The 18,364-nt window shown below is 40.5% G+C and overlaps 1 protein-coding gene across 4 annotated transcripts in view; it reads left to right on the forward strand.

Annotated features, from left to right (window-relative positions):
• Positions 1 to 18,364, forward strand: part of LHFPL3 (LHFPL tetraspan subfamily member 3) — a 232,618-nt gene that overhangs the window by 145,460 nt on the left and 68,794 nt on the right. For all 4 annotated transcript variants that reach the window (XM_064421995.1, XM_064421994.1, XM_064421993.1 and 1 more), the window contains exon 2: positions 13,446 to 13,682. In XM_064421995.1, coding sequence (XP_064278065.1) covers positions 13,446 to 13,682 — 237 coding nt within the window. The remainder of the gene's footprint in view (positions 1 to 13,445; positions 13,683 to 18,364) is intronic.

The raw sequence follows: 18,364 nt of genomic DNA on the forward strand, positions 1-18,364 counted from the left end.
GATTTCACAGGTCACCTAGCAAGCCCTCAAGCTTCATACTCAACTTTGCAAGTACCCACTCTGCTTTTCTGGCAGACCATGTCAGTCTCTATGCGTTTTGTGACCTTGTCAGGTTTTTCCCTTTGCCTTGCACTGCTGCTTTGCCTTGTATTGTTCCAGTTCTTTCAGTGCCTTTCATCATAATTTCTAAGGCAGAAATCACCAGCAGTGGTATATTAATTGGCACATGCTAGAAGTTTTAAGTGGAGGGAGACCTACTTTCTGTGACTTCTGGGCATCAGTGCTGAGCATCAGCACTGTTGTTTGCTGTAGTTGTTTGCTGTGTTGGAAGTACTAAGAATTACTTTACCTCAGAGGCATTGCAGAACTAGAATACCACGTCCTGGACTTCCAAAATGTTCAAAAAGGTATTATATATGGATACCACAAACCTAGTCAGGACTTGAAATTGCATGTGCATACACACAAGAATTTGCTGAATACTATACTGGTAAACTTTGTTGTATAGTGCAAATCTTGGGGTTAATTTACAAGAATCAAATTACAGGGACAGAAATATACTTCTGTAGAAGTGAAATTCCAAAGTTAACCCTTCCAGTTAGGAACCAGTAGGGGTATCAGGTTTACTAAAGCACCGAGGCAAGGGCTGTTGTGGTGGTACTGAACAAAATTGGACACATTACTGATCAGACTGACTTGATAGCAAATATAAGATGAGATGTGCTTTCAATATGGAGATATTATTATAAGATATTTAAAAAATCATGCAGAATTCTTCCATATTTTTGCAGGTATTTCAAAATTTATCAAGACCGCCATGTCCAAAGCAATGAGTTTAGAAGGCTCAGCAATCTCATAGTCATGGCCTTAGGTAAGAATAGATTTCCCTCTAACAGGAAAAAGGCAGAAGACAAAAACATCTCCAGTGTTAGCAGTCTCAGTCCCCAGGGCTCTCCCACCACTCAGGGCTCAGATGCTCAGTGGGGGAGGCAGAGCCCCTGATACCTCTGCTGCCATTAGGCTCTATAAGACATCAGCTTCTGAAAGGCAGCAAAGCCTTGCTGCCAAATGTCAACTTGAATAAAGAAGCAGTGCAGTGGTCTCGGGGCCTATTGTCCATTTCTCTTTTCTTCCAAGGAAAGCTGCTGAGGGATCAGGAAGGGCTGAAGCAGAGATAAGTGAAGAATAGCACATGACAAGCTGTGCAGGCATAAAGATGTATGCAGGTGCCTCAGGGGCATTGAAAGGAACTATACAAAAGTCGATGCCTTTATCATCTGTTCAGAACTTGTCTTGCCTCTCTGCCAGCCCATTTGCAATATTGGCTAGCACTGCTTGGGAAATCGGATTTAAATGATTGTAATGGCTTTAGTTAAATCTTAGCATTCCAGCTCAATAACAAGGCTGCCTCCTGCCTCCTTCCGCTTCCACCTTTTTCTTCAGGGGAGACTGCCCCATATCACTGCCTTCCAGCTCCATCTCCCCCTCATAATCAGCTCATCCCCTCAGCAGGCCTTTAGCTCTGCATTGCCCACTCCCCCTTGCCTGCAGCATAAAGGTGCTTCAAACCCTGACCCACTTCCTTCCTATCCCACAAACCACTCTGAGGTCCATGGATCATTCAGAGGAGATGGGGAGCAGGGTGAAGGACAGCTTTGGAAAAGCTGTTGATATTAAAAAAGGGAACAAAACCAGTCTGGGGGTAGATCTTCCCGTGCAGAACTAGCTGGACCCTTCTGGCATGGAAGGCTTCCGAGCCCTGGGAAAAACTGGTGAACCCTGGCCAGATTTAATACTTGGATCTAGATTTCTGCCCACTGTCTCAAAAAGGGCCAGTACAGTTTCCTGCCTGTAATGGCAAGTATGGCATTGGCTCAGCTGTATGACATTCTTTTAGCAGAACATTAATGTTTTACAAAAGACAAGAGAAGCAAGAGCCTTCCCCTTTCTTCCCCCATGCATTCAATTGCTGCTTTTTGTCTTGCTCATGACAGAATATTTATTTGTTCCTCTTATTATCTTTCTACTTGACTTCAGTCACTCCTCCTGAAAAGTTACCTTCTCCACTAAAGTGCGTGGGGAACACAAAGCTCCAAGTGAGGGCACAGAGTGTCATTGTCATGCCCATACCCAGGGATTGAATGCCTATAAATTGTTAATCTTAAAACACTTCTCATTTCAACATTAAATCATATTTCCTATCATGATGCATTATATTCTGGGAATCATAATCATGCTTTGGCAGAGAAAGTCACTGAGGCCATGAACTTGCACCTCAGCTTACAGTGGAGATATCTCACCAGTGGCTAATGATCTTAGCCACTGCCAAGCAATTTCTTGAATCTTTCAATCAGCTTCTGCAGGAGGGATTTCTCCTGCTGGACAGTGCCCAAGAGCAGGCACAGAATCTGCCTGGCAGCTGTTTGTACTGCAGGTGTTTCACTGCTCCCCACCTCCCACCCAGTGTGCTGGGTCAGCGTTCTGCACCAGCACCCTGAGGGCAGCCATGCAGAGGGAGGAGTGGCTCTGAATCTCTGAGAAAACTGCATTCCCCACCCTCAGTGTCCCTTATTTAATTTCCTCTCACAAGTGGTTTTATTGTTGGTGTTCCTTTCACGGCATGACAACAAAGTGGGGGTCAGATGACAATTGGTTGGATCCTCGGTGGCAGTTTTGAATTCCCCAGCTCAGCTGTTGAGCACTGGCCTGTGCTGTTTCGTGTACTGCATGGGTGAGTTACCCCACTTTCCAATACTTCTAATTATGGCTGTCAAACACTCTCAAGTGGTCCTGTAAATGAAACTGTGAACACAGCCAGGACATCATGGCAGATGTTTCTCTGAAGCAGAGGTCTGTGGGGGCTGATTCCTCAATGCATTACTAGCAAGCCACAGTTGTTAGTGGCACCTGGCACACACCAGGTGAGATGCAGACAACCCCCTGCAGTCCAAGGTGGCAGAGGTGTGCACAGGGTTTGGTAACACTGCCAGGAAGCCTTGCTGGCTGTGATCTCCACAGGTATGCAGTGCAAGCTGAACTGGTTTCACTGAGTGTAAGTGTAGGAGAGAAGTCAGCAAGGGGCTTTGCTACACTACCAGGCAGGGTTTAGCCAGGTAGAGAGATTTGTTAAATTTATGGACAAAAGGAAATAAATCTGAAGCTTTCCCGCAAAATGCCAGTAATGCTCAAGACTGGAGCTTGGCTTCAGTGCTGCTCCTGCCCTGAGGCTCAGTTGAGTGCTGTTTGCACTGCCTGTGTGCCCAGCTCTGCAGCTATGGCAAAGCTCATATGCTGAGAAAAGTGATGATCCTGGGTTTCTGATGTCTGAAGATACTTGATGCAAGACCTCTGAGTTCTTGCAGTTATCTTAAAGGCCCCAAGTAGTCAAATTCTCTTCTTCACAGAGAAACACATCATAATAATTTTTTAATGCACTAATCAAACTCCATCTTTAATAACTATTTACAAAATCCACTTGGACAACTTCAAACATTTTTGGCATGGCCACAGCTACTGAATTTGTGCCAGAACCTATCCCCTGACAATTCAAAACTGCCTTCCTCTTTACAGTCTAAATGTATTCCTGGATGGTTGATATGCATTTGGTCAGATGTCAAGACTGCCCTTTCAGTTAAGTAGCTCTTCCCCCTCTCTGGGATCCATTCCCTTATATTTATATAGAATAATCATAAAATTCTTCAGTTTACTGTAAGGCAAGCAGATCTGTTTTCTAGGCAACATTATCATGGCTTTTTGAAGGTTTTCACCTCCTTTTTTTGCAAATGAGTGCTTACTGACTGTGAAATTGTTCATTTTCAGAAACAAAAGACCAAACTTGGTATTTATTATAGATGCCACTATAGGCTTAGATGTAGAAATTTTCTTTTCAGATTAATATCTTTTGCTTCTTCATTCTTGTTTCTACCTTGATAGCCTGCAGAATTTTGCCATCTTTACCCTGAAAACAGTGCCTGATGTAGTCCCAGACTTCCTCTCTTGCCAGCATGTTTAGATTTGCTTGCATTTGCAGTAATTTCAGAAACAAGTTGCAGGCAGGCACTGCCCAAGTCCAAAACCAGGCTTTTGTAGATGCATGGTGTTTGTCAGGTCAGCTTGGATGAGATCTGGCAGGAAAAGAAAATCACTTTATGCCTCTCTTCTTTCTTTCTTTGCTATCACATTTTAAAACCTTTAAAAATGGAGGGGAATGACAAATTTATATACAGACCATAGTGAGACAGCCCAACAGTAAGCTGCTTCTTTGCCTCTTACCCCTGTTTATTCTGTTAGATTTTCATTTCAGTTTGATTTAAAGAACATTTATTTTTTGTTTTGCAGTTCCATCAAGCTCCTAATTCTTTAGCTGCTCTTCCCCCTAGGTTTCATTCTTTACTAATTTCAAAGATTATCTCTCAGCCTCGTCATAAGAACATAGGCCAGGAAAAGAGCTACTAAATCCTCATATCTAGTCCTGTTATCATGAGCAGTTACAGCTTCATGCAATATATTTTCTAAAATAGCTCCTTGCATCCTAAAATAACCTTGTTCTGATTAACTGGTCATTGCAGACATCACTCTTCTAAAGCTAAGAAAACACCAGCACTGGATGTCTAGTGCTTACATTATGCTTTAAAGACTCTCCCTAGTACTGCTAAAACTCTTTTACATTGGTTCACTTGACTGGTGTCCCATGGTCCTCCAAGGGATTACCAACATACACATTTTCTCCATCATTTGTCTCAACCGTCTGCATTGACAGTGCCTCCCATCAGTGGATTTCACTACCAGACCTCTACTCTTGCCAAAGCTGCTAATGAAAACACAGAATGATTGACACTCAGGCTGACCCTTGAGGTGCCCAATGTATCCTCACAACAGCTGGAGGCTTTTCTTTCAAGAAAAAAATGACAGCTCCCCATGAACCAAATGCATAAACACCTTACATTCTCATGTTAACCTCTATTTCCCAGTTAGTAAGTGTTTCTGTATGACACAGGATCAAATGCTCTCTGAAAAGTGTGTTACTTTGTAAATCTTTCCATGTCTTCAATTATTCTTTCCTTCAATAATTACCCAAAGAACTGGGATAAAATTGAGTGATGACTGGTTGTTCCAATTACTTTTCAGTTTTCAATTTTGTATTTTTTTCCTAAAATGCAGGTAATGCACATGGTCTTCACCACTATCTCAACAATAAATTTGATTTTAAAATCCTTCCAACATCTTTGCAGTTTAACGTGTTGGTTATTTCAGTGTTCGGGGTTGGAAGGTGCATTCCTCCAGTCTGAGCACACTATGATTGTTTTTGATGCTGTGGACTTGGAGGCACGAGGGAGTTTCCATTTCCAAATGCTCACACCCAGCAGTCATAGCATCATCCTCCTCTTCTCTATCATCCTCTTCATTGAAAAATGAGACAAATATTTAGGCCCTAATTCCCAATTCCCAGCCCAACTCCATATCTGCTTTTCTTCTTTCTTTATTAATCACACTGAAGATTATTCCACTACTTGTTTCAATTTGTCTTAGAGTTAGCACAGCTTGACTTTTAGAAAGCTATCTTTTAGACCTGCATTACCTAACCTTCAAAATGTATTTTTCTTTGCTAATAATTTTCTCTTCCTGGAATTTCTAAGGTCTCTGCTCATATATATTTTTTTTTTTCCCCAAGGCTTTTTTGGGAAGATAGGTAATGAGGGTAGAATGAAACAGAGTTTGTTAGTCATCAATACAGAGCTGAAAGTATCCTTGGAATTTCATTTGTCTTGTCAAGATACTTCAGAAAATTTATATCTTTGTCCAAAAAAAATTCAAGGTTTGCCCCACAATTAGTATGAACTTCTTCAGTCTAGTTAACTTGTTAGTAGTTTCTTTAGCCTTTTAAAAAGTTGATCCATCTAAAATGTGCATCACAATCCAGGTTCAGAAACATTTTTATTATCATATTATTTAATATATTCTCATTTTATTTAAATTGAATTGACTCATAGTCATTGAAAGTGAGGTTATTTTCAGCTCTTCCTTTATCAAAAGTGTGTTTAAAATATCTCTGCTATTTGGATCAGTAACTTGTGGTGGAATGTCAGCTGTATATATCTCAAGAAATTCCTAGCCTATGCCATATGAACACCTATTCTCCAGTCTGTCTGCAGTAGCTTACACAGTACTTGTGTTGAGTTTATTAATTAATTAGATTTTGTACATGTCAGTATGCCATGATATGTTTTGGCTGAAGAAGAGGTTCTACAAAGAGAAGTTAACATTAAAGTAGAAAGATGCAGCACTCCTCTGTGACAGCATTAGAAATAAACACTTTCAGTGGCAAGTCCAGCATGTGAGAAAAGTGCTTTTTGGATGTGGCCACAGCATCAGACAGCCTGCCTGCATGCAGCTGGCCCCAGGCCCTCCCTGGGCAGGGACCCAGCTGACACACAGCCCTCCTAACACACGTCCTGTGGTACAAAGACACAGAGAGAAAACTCTGGTGGGTTGTGACACAGTTCTCATGTTATTTTAGATACTTTAAAGAGAAAATGAGATAAAAAAAATCCTTAGATCCCAGGCCTTTGGACACCACAGGAGGTGACACAGCATAAGTGTAATTTTGACATGCACCTGTGGATTTCCAGCTGCACCACCTCCCATACCTGATTCATCTTAAAGAAGTATTTTTATCTCTGGTTGTATATGATTTCAGTTTACTCACTCTTCATCAGGTAGTCATCACCCTCTGCTACAACTATTAGCAATGTGTTGTCATGTCAGTTCCTAAGGAGTTCTTGTCCACATAGTGATTAGGCCTGCATCCTTTAGCAGTTCCCAGCCTCCATATTTTCTCTAGACAATAAATACCTATTGCAAATAACCATGGCTGGAACACCAGAAGCTGTGTTCTTTCATGAGGAGTTATTGGGATCCACCTTGTGGATCAACTGCCACACCTTTATAAAAATCTATTATGTTCTTACATGATTTTTATTCTCCAGCTAATATAGTTGTTGTACTGACTAAATTATTCATAGAACTACATTAATCTCAATGTTTAATTATCGTGGCTAATGATCAAAACTTGAAAGATAAATGCTCCCAAGTTGATACAACCCCACACAGAATTTCTGTTTCTATCAAATCAAAGAATTCTCTATCGAAATATGATTCCAACACGAGGTCTAAAACAGGTCCCCTTAGTGTAGTGAAATTTCTCTTACAGTTGACTTAACTGAATTAGGTTACACTATCGTTGCTATTCTCTTCTACTTATTTACAGTTTAACACATTTCTTCATATAACATCACTTTCTCAATTGTTTCCATCCTTCTGAACAATTCATGTTCTGCAGTGCTCATCTTTGGATATATCTGTCAGTCATCCCTATTTCTGTTATATCTGCTTCACATCTTGCAACAGCTGATGAAATTATTCCATTTTACTCCTAAGAATAACTAGCAGTCATCACTCAAAATATCTGCTACCTGTCTACTCAGCCAGTCTTCTCCCCCTGACCATAGCACCCACCTCACTAGCACTTTCCACAGTATTATTTTCCTTATCTTTACTGTCCAGTCAGTGAATGTTTGGTCTTCTTTTTCCCTTTTCTTAAAATCAGCATGTGAAATATGCATGTCTGTTTATATATGTATATTCTTATCAGATTTCTTATCAGAATGTCCAGGCCCTAATAAGTCAAATGGCCATAATTGCATAATGTCTTTAATATTATCACAGGAATGCAGTACAAGATTCTCCTACTTTTTCTCCCCTTAGCAGTATCTATAAATATTCTTAATCCTGTGGAGAGACTCAGGCTTGTCTACATTACCAAGCAAGATTATGTGAAATAAGAGAATAAGTAGATTAAAGTAGTTACTGCTGAAGACTCTTGCATCCTCATCACATGGGACTTTAGAGTTTTGCCTCAAATCAGAAATAGTTCTGTTTCCTGGACCCAATGCCCCCATTATACATATTGTTTGAAGTTTTTTGAAGGAAGATTAACCTACAAACCTTTGCTCCTTCACTTTTGGGGAGGAGGTTGTTGGGAGCATCACATCAATGTCCTGAAGCAATTCCACAGGGCACCTTCCTCGTCCTACATGAAAGCTCAGGTCACAGAAGTCCAGATAGGATTTTATGACTCCAGCTCTCTAATAACACTGCCTTTGAATCTTAAATTTTTTTACCCTTTTCTCACTGACTGCCTCATACTCAGAAGCAGTCATGTGGTTAGCAGCCATCTATGAGCACCACCAGGAATTTTCAGTCTGCTTATGCACAAACTAACAGGCTGTGTCATCTCCTTGGGGATCCAGCTGGCACCTCTCTGAAGAGCCTTTTCGAAGGTGGACATTGTATGTGGCAGCCTCCAAACAAAGGATCAAGCAAGAAGTCATACATGACATTTGCCTTTTTGTATTGCACCATAACTATTCCAAGGTATTGTGGAAGTTCTCCATAGTTCAAGAGCTTTCTCTTAGGCACAGGGTGATGAAGCCCACATATTGAGCCAGAATATTAAGCTCCCAACTCAGTGTTGAAGAACTTTTCTAAATGAACTTCTAGACCTCTCCAGAAATACTCTGATTGCAACTATTTCTGTGGATGGAATCAGTAAATGGAGAGAATCATGGCATTTGCTTCAAAATTGCACATTCCTCCAAACCATGACGTAAATATAATCACAGAGGATTATTGTCCCACTCAGAAATGCAGACCACATCACTTAGATCAATCTCAATTGATGGGTGTGTAGACTCTGTCTTCACTCTGAATTGTGTTTGACCCTATGTCTTCAGCTACCTCCACTCAGCATTTCCTTCTTTCCCAGCTACAAGTTCCTGAAGGACTAATCCTAATCACCAACATGGCTGGAAAAAAACTCTGTTCAGCTTAGTGGAGATTTAATGGGTCGCTGTTTTTGTAAATACATTTTTTGGGGGGGAAAAAGGGAACAAAAAACCTCTCGCATTTTGGAACCACAGAGGTTTCAGGACTCTTGCATGTGTGGAACCAGAGATGTTTGAAGACTCCTGCATGTGTGAGCATGGAAAGAAAATAGATGGTCAGCATAATTCCCATTCCAATTTTTTTTACTCCTTTATCAGGAAACTTGCCATCCTCATACTCTACATGCAAGCAAATTTGGTCTGTTGTCAGAAAAAGAATGAAGATGAGAGAGGAGTCCTGCCAGCAGGAATTTCTCAGCACTGGTTTCCTGCATAGCAGTCAGCTTTTTTTATAAATAGAACCTCATTTCATGCAATGATATAATATTAATCTGTCACTGTATTTGGCACAACCATAGCATAGTGAACTACTTGTTTGCTAATTACCATTTGAGCTCATGCACAGAGCACAGTCTGTGATAATATTAGCTTGGTCAGAGTCACAAGTCTGTCAGTGCCAGCAACAATTCACTGTCTGTTTCCAATCTCTGGAAGTGTTGTATCTGCATCCTTTCATCCCACGAGGTAAAAATCCTGGCTCTCTCTCCTAGTATGAATAATTTGCCCTGTCACTCACAGCCCTAGAGGAAAATCATGTGACAGCTCCTGTTAGCTGTTCACACAAGAAAAAACTGTTTAAGAAGAAAAGCAAATACATGGGGCTTGTTTAAGTGCTTTTATTAATCATTTTTTAAAAGTTTTAAAAGCTCCACCAGACTCCAATACATGGGAGAAAGCACCTGTTTGGGTGGTGAGGAACTGGAAGAGGTTGTCCAGAGAAGTCAGAGATACCAACCCTGGAAATGTTTAAGGCTGGAGTGGATGGGCTCTGAGCAACATGGTGGGTGAACTCAATGCTCTTTAAAGTCTCTTCCAACACAAGCCAGTCACCTTGTCATCACAGGAGAGGAAGAAATGGAGGAAACCCAGGGCCACCTTTACAAAGATAATAATCCTGCTGGGAGCTTTCTCCAGAAGCCAAAGGGAAAACCATGTGGATATGATTATTGTAAGTTTTACAGTTGCCCAAATGGTTCTGAATGGTGTCAGTGACATTAATCAGTCATTTATCAATTCTCCCTGCTGCTTCTCATGAAGGGCCTTGGCTAGCTGCAGAGGTCCTAGGCTGGGCTGTCTGTCAGGAGGGTGATGCTGATCTGATGTCCCCAGATCTGAAGGGGACATCAGAGGGCTTCATAGAAGGCTGCTTTCAACCAGTATAGATTTAACTTTTTCTTGAATCCAAGAGTCTGTGGGAACTCATGATTTAAGGGTTTTTATTTAGTCAGTGAACTTTTCAAATACAAAACTTTCTGAATTCACTAGAACACTATTACTACTTAGAAGTAAAACAGTAATAGCTTTTTTTTTTTGTTACATTTCCATTTTGGTAACATTGCCATTACAGACAGTAGAAGTTAGAAAAAGACATGGGAGCAATGTTAGTGTTATAAAATCATCTCTTAGCAGTTTCACTGAAATTTCATAAAATTATTTCCATTTCACAAATTTGTATGAAACTAAAAGTAATTTCCTTTTAGAGAGAAGTCTTCTATTCCTCTGTAGCAGAATTCAAATGTAAAAATTTCTAGCAATGCAAAGTAGATCCGTAGGTGGATTTCATATCTGTCTTTTCAATCTTGTAGCTGATAAAAGAATCATTACTTGTTTATATTATTGAGCAAGTCTGTGTTCTTAAAGGCATCCAGTGCAAAATATTCCTTCAACAAAAAATGACTCAAGGTTGACTAATCTTACTTATGTTACCCTCTACAGGTAAGGTATGATTCCTGCACCTGAAGATGTTAACTAAGTAGTCATCTAATAGAAAGCATCTTAACTGTATAGGGAAAAGAGAAAATAATAATAACCCCTCCTTGATATCTGTCTTTATGAAAAGGAATCTAGTCCAGACACCATTTACCCATGTGACTTATTACCAAGAGAAGTCCAACTGCAACAAACAGAATGACTCCAGAAATTTAAGTATATCAAAGAATGCAGGAACAGAATTCAGGAAAGATGAGTTAAATGGAAATCTGAGGAACACAGCTGGGGAGCTGTACACTGAATTCCTGAGATAAGAGTCCATTTTTTTAATTACCTGTGTGCAAAAGAACAAAGTTAAATTACTTTTAGGAAGTACTAAGAATGTGTCTGGTGTGCTGTGTAATAAAAAATCGACAGAAATGTTGGTATTTGCTAATTATTCATGCACAATTAGCAGAAAATTCCACTTCTATTGATCATTAACTGAGCATTAAGCTTTCTCATGTTGATGATTAAAAAAATAAACTGGCTTTGGTATTTGCTGTTACATAGTAAATGAAACTTTGTCAACAGTTAGCTGGGTAAATATGGACATTTTCATGAACACAAGAAGTTTGCAGATTTGCTGCACCGTTTGAGTGGAGTTCTTTGCAAGTATGAGGGAAACTCTTAAGTGTGAGGGCAACTCCACTTTCTGGAAGTGTGTGTAACCAGCTCGAGAAAATAAATTATTGTACTCTTTGTCTCTAAGGCCTTTTGAAAGATCTTATGTAATTGTGTAAATGAGTTAAGGCAGACAATGTGTAATTTAGAATTTGTCCAACCTTCATGTTCTGAGTAGATTGCTCATTATCTAATCTCCCATGTTTCTAAGCCCAAGTGTCCTTGAAAGTATTAGAAACTGTTTTATTTTCACACAAATTAGCTGTTCAGGAGGAACTCATCAAACACCTTGGGTGCATCTCTTACCCCATGTCAGATGTTTTCTGCAGACATGCTTTCAAGATATTGTCTACAGCAATTTTCTAGCTGTCAAAAGGAAACCACCATTCCTGAACTCTCTTTACACATCCCTCTTCCAGTATTTCATCATATTGATCCAGTGTAAGTCTGTTTTTATTTTGTGGGCATTAGAGGTCTGTAAAATGATAGTGCTTGTCCAGGAAAGGCAAGAAACCTGTGACAATGACAGGAAACCAATCCCACAGTGACAGCAGCTGCTGGTTGCACAAGATACTTGGAGTATAAACTGTCATTTCCAAACAGAGGTCTGACTCAACAAAAACTTCAAAGGCTGAAAGTCACACAATGCATTATTTTCAATTAGCACATTTATCTGAAATTTTGAGCATATTTCATCAATATAATATTAAGACATAAAAGAATGTTTAGGATCCACTGTATTTCATCAACTAAATAGAAGGGCTAACAATGGAAATGTGGCTGTTTCCAAGTCACTACAGGTAATTGAAAGGTATTTCCAAGTCACTAAAAGTAATTGATGAGGTAACTGAAAGCATATGGACTTTCTGATTCTCTTAAATACAATAAAAACTGAAGAATGAACCCATTCAACATAATCATTATTTTCAGAATTTTCTTATGCTACTTTATTTTTGTATGCTATCCTCTCCCGCTGAAGGTGACTATACCTGGCTTCAGGACAGACACTACCAGAAAAATTTGGAAATTTTTGGTCATAGGTCAGTTTATACAACACCAAGCCTGCTGGCAGCAAATGAGTTCCACCTGTCCCAAAGAATTTGATGTGAGGAGTTAGAAGAGCTCATAGAGAGAGCTTTAAAGTGGATTTGAAGGGGAATGAGAACACAGTCAGGCTTGATAGACATTAGACATAGGAATGAGAGAACTATAGAAACCACCCAGTAACAAAAGAAGCCTTAAGAGAGAGCATCTCAAATCACAAGCAGCCAAAGACATAACCACAGACAGGACTGTGGGGGATCCCTTTCCACCCCTGCTGGGAGACTGACACGATCAAATATTTCCATACAGTGCCTGTACACCAGTCCTTGCAGGATGGAGGACAAGCAGGAGGAACAAGAGATCTGTGTGCAGTCCCAGGGCTTTGCTCTCATTGCAATTACAGGTGTGGTGGGACAGCTCCCATGACTGGAATGTCATCATGAAGGGCTGCACAGTGCTCAGGACAGATCTGGCAGCTGCTGGGGTGGAGTTTCCCTCTGTGAGGCAACACTTGGAATGTATCAAGCTCTTTCTTCGGGTGGATAATGAGAAAGTTGAACGCTTATGATTAGGATAAAAGGGTAGATTAACAGAAATGATAGGTAGGTTTTTTTTCCTCTATTTTAAACTGATTGTTTGCCTGACTACTTGACAGTAACCCAGTGTTACCTTTGAATATTCAGGTTATTAACCATTTTCTCTTTTGGTTTTGTATGGTCATTTCATATTGCATTGAAGACATTGGTCCCACAAGGAAAATGTGATTGCACTGATGCAAAACCTGACCAGGCATTCAGGATGTAACAGCTTTTTAAGCAATGTGTGCAATTGATGTTGCATCTTAGGTTTTTATATTAAATACTTAATCACAGCATGTAATTTTGTGACTTTTTTTTTTTTTTAGTAGCCTAGCTTTGGAGTTCAGGATGAAAAAGTCTAATGCTTTAATCATAATTTTGCAGGTTCTCATCAAAATGAAAGCTTGGTCTCATTATCCCATTGTTCTCCTTTTCTCTTTTCTCCAAGCTGCCTGTCTCGTCCTGGGTTGTATGATTTTTCCTGATGGCTGGGATTCAGATGAGGTAAAACGGATGTGTGGTGAAAAGACAGACAAGTACACGCTGGGGGCTTGCTCAGTCCGCTGGGCATACATCCTGGCAATTATCGGAATCTTGGATGCCCTGATCCTCTCATTTCTGGCATTTGTGCTTGGAAACAGACAAGACAGCTTGCTAGCAGAGGAGCTCAAGTTGGAAAACAAAGGTAGGACTGCTTTAGAAACACTATTGTTGGGTGGCCTCAAGGGCAATTGCTTAAAAACAATAATCAGTTTCAATTTCATTTTATGTTATGCTTAAAAATTGGCATGCTGGCTTACTTCCTATATTGCTGGGAAAGAATGAATGCAAGGGGCAGAGGAAGTTTTGCATTTCAGCCTCCAAAAATCTGAGAAAGCTCAATTTTGATGTAATTTCTGCCCTATGCATGAATTATCCTTAGCTTTTAGAGCTGTAGATGGGATGCTATTGTGTTACTCCCTTGTACAGTATTTCATTAGCATTTAATTTTCCCTGTCTCTATCTTTTTGTGTACCCCATGCAAGACTTGTTCCCTTGGTCCCTTTAGGATTTTGCAATGTAATATGAATGTCTGTAATATGGCATATGTGTCAGCACAGTGCACAGTAAGGGGGATCTGTGTAATGGGACTGTCCATACAGCAAGGAACTAGTGGGCTAAGGATCAGAGTCTGGAATGAAGAAGAATCCCAGTTCTTCCTTGAACGTGCTGCTTTGAGCTCATGAGTCAGCTCATGGGAATCTAGGATGCTGTAATAACTGAAGACTCATGCAATGCTTTGGGGATAAAACTCATTTCTAGATTAAGTACATGAAAATGGCTTGGACCAGTAATTTATCATACATTTGCAGGTATAGAGATGTTTTTTAGTAAGTGTGTGCAAGCCTGGCTTATTTCTGCAGCCCCTTCCCCTTGTGCCCCCCGGCATCCCAGCTGAGTATCTGATGGGATAGATACCACAGAGGGCATGTCCCTGCCTTATCTTTTTAATGGGCCTGTTTTCCCTGAATCTGTCTAATCCCTTCTAAACCTGCTGATACTGTCAGCTTCTCCAGCACTGCACGGCAGCAAGTTCCTGAAGCTCACTTCTGACTGCTAAAGAAGTACTTTCTTTTATCTGTTTCAAATTGATCCCCTGCTAGTTTCACTGACTGTCCCCAAGAGCAGGATTCTGAGTTCAGCTCATCTACCACCTTTGTAATTTTGTGGGCTGCTTCTAATAATAGCAGAGATATCAGGAGCTTTTCACCACTAGATTGCTGTTTGGCAGCCACTGTTATGTGAAAATAGCTGTCTCAGTGCTGGTCCAGAAGAACCATTATCTGTATACCTGACAGCACCAGTACAGTGGCCCCTGCTTGCTGGATTGCAGTCAGCACACTCAGCCAAAGATAAATGGATCTGAAGATTGAATATCACATACAATTCCAGACCTGGATGGAGACTACTGTTACTATCATATTTTCTGGGAAAACCCCTTCGCCAGGATTTTTCTCCTGGGAAGCTGAAAATCCTCAGAGAAAAAGGAAAACAATATTATCTCATTTGGTTCTCTGTGTTTTGCTGCTTGGGAATATGGTTGGAGATTATTTATCTAACAGGGAGTTGTTTCATTAGGTGCTGTGAGTTGTTTTGACTTATTGGCCAATTATGATCAAGTTGTGTCAAGGCTCTGGAGAGAGTCACAAGTTTTTCATTAGTATCTTTTAACCTTCTGTCTGTATCCTTTCTGTATCCTTTCTGCATTCTTCAATATAGTTTAGTTTAATATTCTTTAATAAAATATAGTGTCTTAAAATAATAAATTAGCCTTCTAAGAACATAGAGTCAGATGCATCATTCCTTCCTTCATTAGGGAACCCCACGAAGACAAGAGCCTACTAATGCTGTGAGTTAAGGAAAGTCTGTGTTGCTTGCAATTGCACGTGTGCATCTGTCCTGCAGGTAAACTGAGGGCACCAGCTTCAAGGACTGTCCCTGTGACCCTTCCCTGTAAGGACACTATTCACCTGCATTTAAAATCAAAATACTTATCAGAAGGGCATTCACAGCTATGTCACAAGTACTTTTGGCATCACCACTATGTCTGATTTGTCTATACCATATAGATCTCATGTACCCAACACTACTTGTATCAAAGAAATGCATCTGTTTTGGCACTCTGTGAGCAAAAAAACAGCTTCTGGAGCCTCCTCACCTCTCACATTGCTGGCACAAACCCTTGCCAGAACATTTGGTCCTCAGCATGTCAGAAAAAAATCATTCAACAGCTCAATTTCCTTGGATTAAACACAGAAACATGCCACACCATTGGCTTCAAAACAAAGCAGAACTCAACAAAAAGGGACCTACCCGACTCTGCCCCTCACAATCAAGCCTAATGATCACCACTTTTTAAACTGTCTTTCAAATTAAGGGAAAAACTTGGCCTCTAAAAAGGACATTCTCTCCCCTCTTGTCACAAAAACCTTCTGCTAAACAACAACAAGGCAAGTCTAAATCTCCCTGAGCCCCCCAGGATTTACCCACCTGCAGTGCTGCCACCAGGCACAGCCTCAGCCCCGAGGAGACCCAGCAGAATACAGCCCTGGCATCAGTCTGTACCCCTGTGCACTGAACATGCACGAGTGCTTTGACACTTACCCCATAAACCACATCCCCTTGCCCCCTTTCAGATTAGGAGACAGTGGAGAACTACTCATCAGTTCCCATGCACAGTATCCATGCATCTCTTGGAAAAGGTCAGGATGTGAAAATACTGCTCTGTGCAAATAGCACTTGCATATCTCCCATATTAACAAAAGACAAGAGTATGGATACAGACAATACTACCCTCAGCTTTCCAAGCTGCTCCTACAATGTGAAGTCAAAGCCCTCAAACCAGTAACCACGAACCAGAACTTGCCGGCTGGTTGCTACTTTACACCCTCCTTACTCTCCAGGTTGTTGAAGGCTGGCTCCATACATCTGAGCTGCAGTCACTGCAAAATAAACATGCTTAAACACACAAAGTGAGGGAATATTGTTTCTTGGTGATAAAGCAGCTTTCAGTAAAAGAAAAAGTAGTATTGCACAGAGATTTGCGCACCTTTAGCCAGAGAATCCTCTTCCTCAAACAGGAATAGCCTACCCATGGGATCACTGCTGCAACAGGAAACCTGCAAAAGCTGTATGTGAAGCTGAATGGCAGGAGCTCACCTGCCCATGGAAGGATGACAGGACCCAATGCTCATCCTCTGTCATCCTTCAAAAGGAAAATAGCTCAGGATGCAGTGAACATGCAAACTGCTGCAAAATTGCAAAGCCCTGCTTGTCAGCATGTAGTTTCCATGGCATGCACTCCCAAACATTCAGGCCAACTTGTTCAAAATTAGATATATTAATATTAATACTGAGACCCAATTTAAGTTTTCCCAGATAGCTACAACACATAAAAGAATTGCCAGCAGTTCTCATAACAATAAACAGTACAAATACAGACAGAACTCCACATATACACCTGTATACCCATGTTCTCTATCCAATATAATTATATAGTCCCTTTTTTGTAAAGTTATATACCTCCAACTCCTCCTGATACATAAAAAGTCAGTGTATGCTCATTTTTATTTCAGTTAAGGTGTACATTACAATAGTAAAAATACTTTCAAAAACAAAAGGCAAGATTTCTGTCAGTCTCTTCCCATTTTCAGACTGGTGCTTCTCTTCATGGTGCTAGTCCCCTCCCTTCCTTCTTTTCTAAAAGTCTAAGAGTCACCCACTTCAGACTCCTGCTGCTTTGGTGTGTGGCTTTTTGGTCAAAGCACTTAAGATGATTGTGAACTCAGAACAAATTCAGTAAACTCACTGGGGAGGGATCTGTGATAGATTGCTATAGACAGAGGAACTGGGACTGTGTTAAAGGGTTTATACTCTTGCCTCAAAATAAGAATTATTAAGGTACCCTCGTTTTTAAAGGCAAAATCAGACTCTTCTTTAGAGCCCACAGTCACAGGTTGCAGGCTGGCAACTCCTGGACCCCATTTCTGGCTTCAAAACGTGATTCCCTGACATGTCAGCCAAGAACAAAGTTTTGCCACAGCTTTGAAGAGCTCACATGCTCTCTTTGAGCTTCAGCTGGTAAGTGGCTCATCTAGCATAGCACCACTGCAATTAGATCCACTTGTTAATTTCCTTGTTTAATTACAATCTATTTTCCTTCAGTTATCACCTCCACAATGAGCTTCAAGTAGTTCTGAGTAAAACAACAGCAGACAAGTAGCACCAGACATATTTTATCTAAAAATCTGCAACTAGAAGCCAAACTAACAGATTTTTTATACTTTTCCCTCAAAATTTTCTCCTTTTGATAATAACAACCATTTTCCTGTGATTTCAGCTGAATAAATAATATTGTAAAAGAGAAAATATAAACATGGAGATTTTATTGTGTTTGGCATCAAACAGAATATAATCTCTCCAGAATGAAGGTATTCATAGCACTGCTGTAAGGTCTATGCCCACAGTATGGAGTTTCATCCAAGGAGTATATGAGCAGTCCTTGGACCACAGCCAGAACCTTCCTGTGCAGTGTCTCAGTGTCATGCACTCTATGGCCCGGTGTAAGTGGAATTCTGCCAGCACCAGCCTGAGAATTTTTGGCTCCCCCCTCCACAGCAGGCTATGGAATGTTGTTTAGGACACTGATCTTCTGCTCCCCTTGGTTTGAGGGTGTTCACTCCTTAGGTAGAAGGTTTTCAGACTCCAGCCTTGGTCTCTAATGACAAAGTATTTTGGAGGTTTTAACAGAAACTGAGGGGAAGAAATGGGAGAGTGAAATCAGGAGTCAAGGGGTTTTGACACAAACTTAGAAGACACTTTAAGGTC

Source organism: Passer domesticus, chromosome 5 (genome assembly GCF_036417665.1).
Source record: "Passer domesticus isolate bPasDom1 chromosome 5, bPasDom1.hap1, whole genome shotgun sequence".
Classification (NCBI taxonomy): Eukaryota; Metazoa; Chordata; class Aves; order Passeriformes; family Passeridae; genus Passer; species Passer domesticus.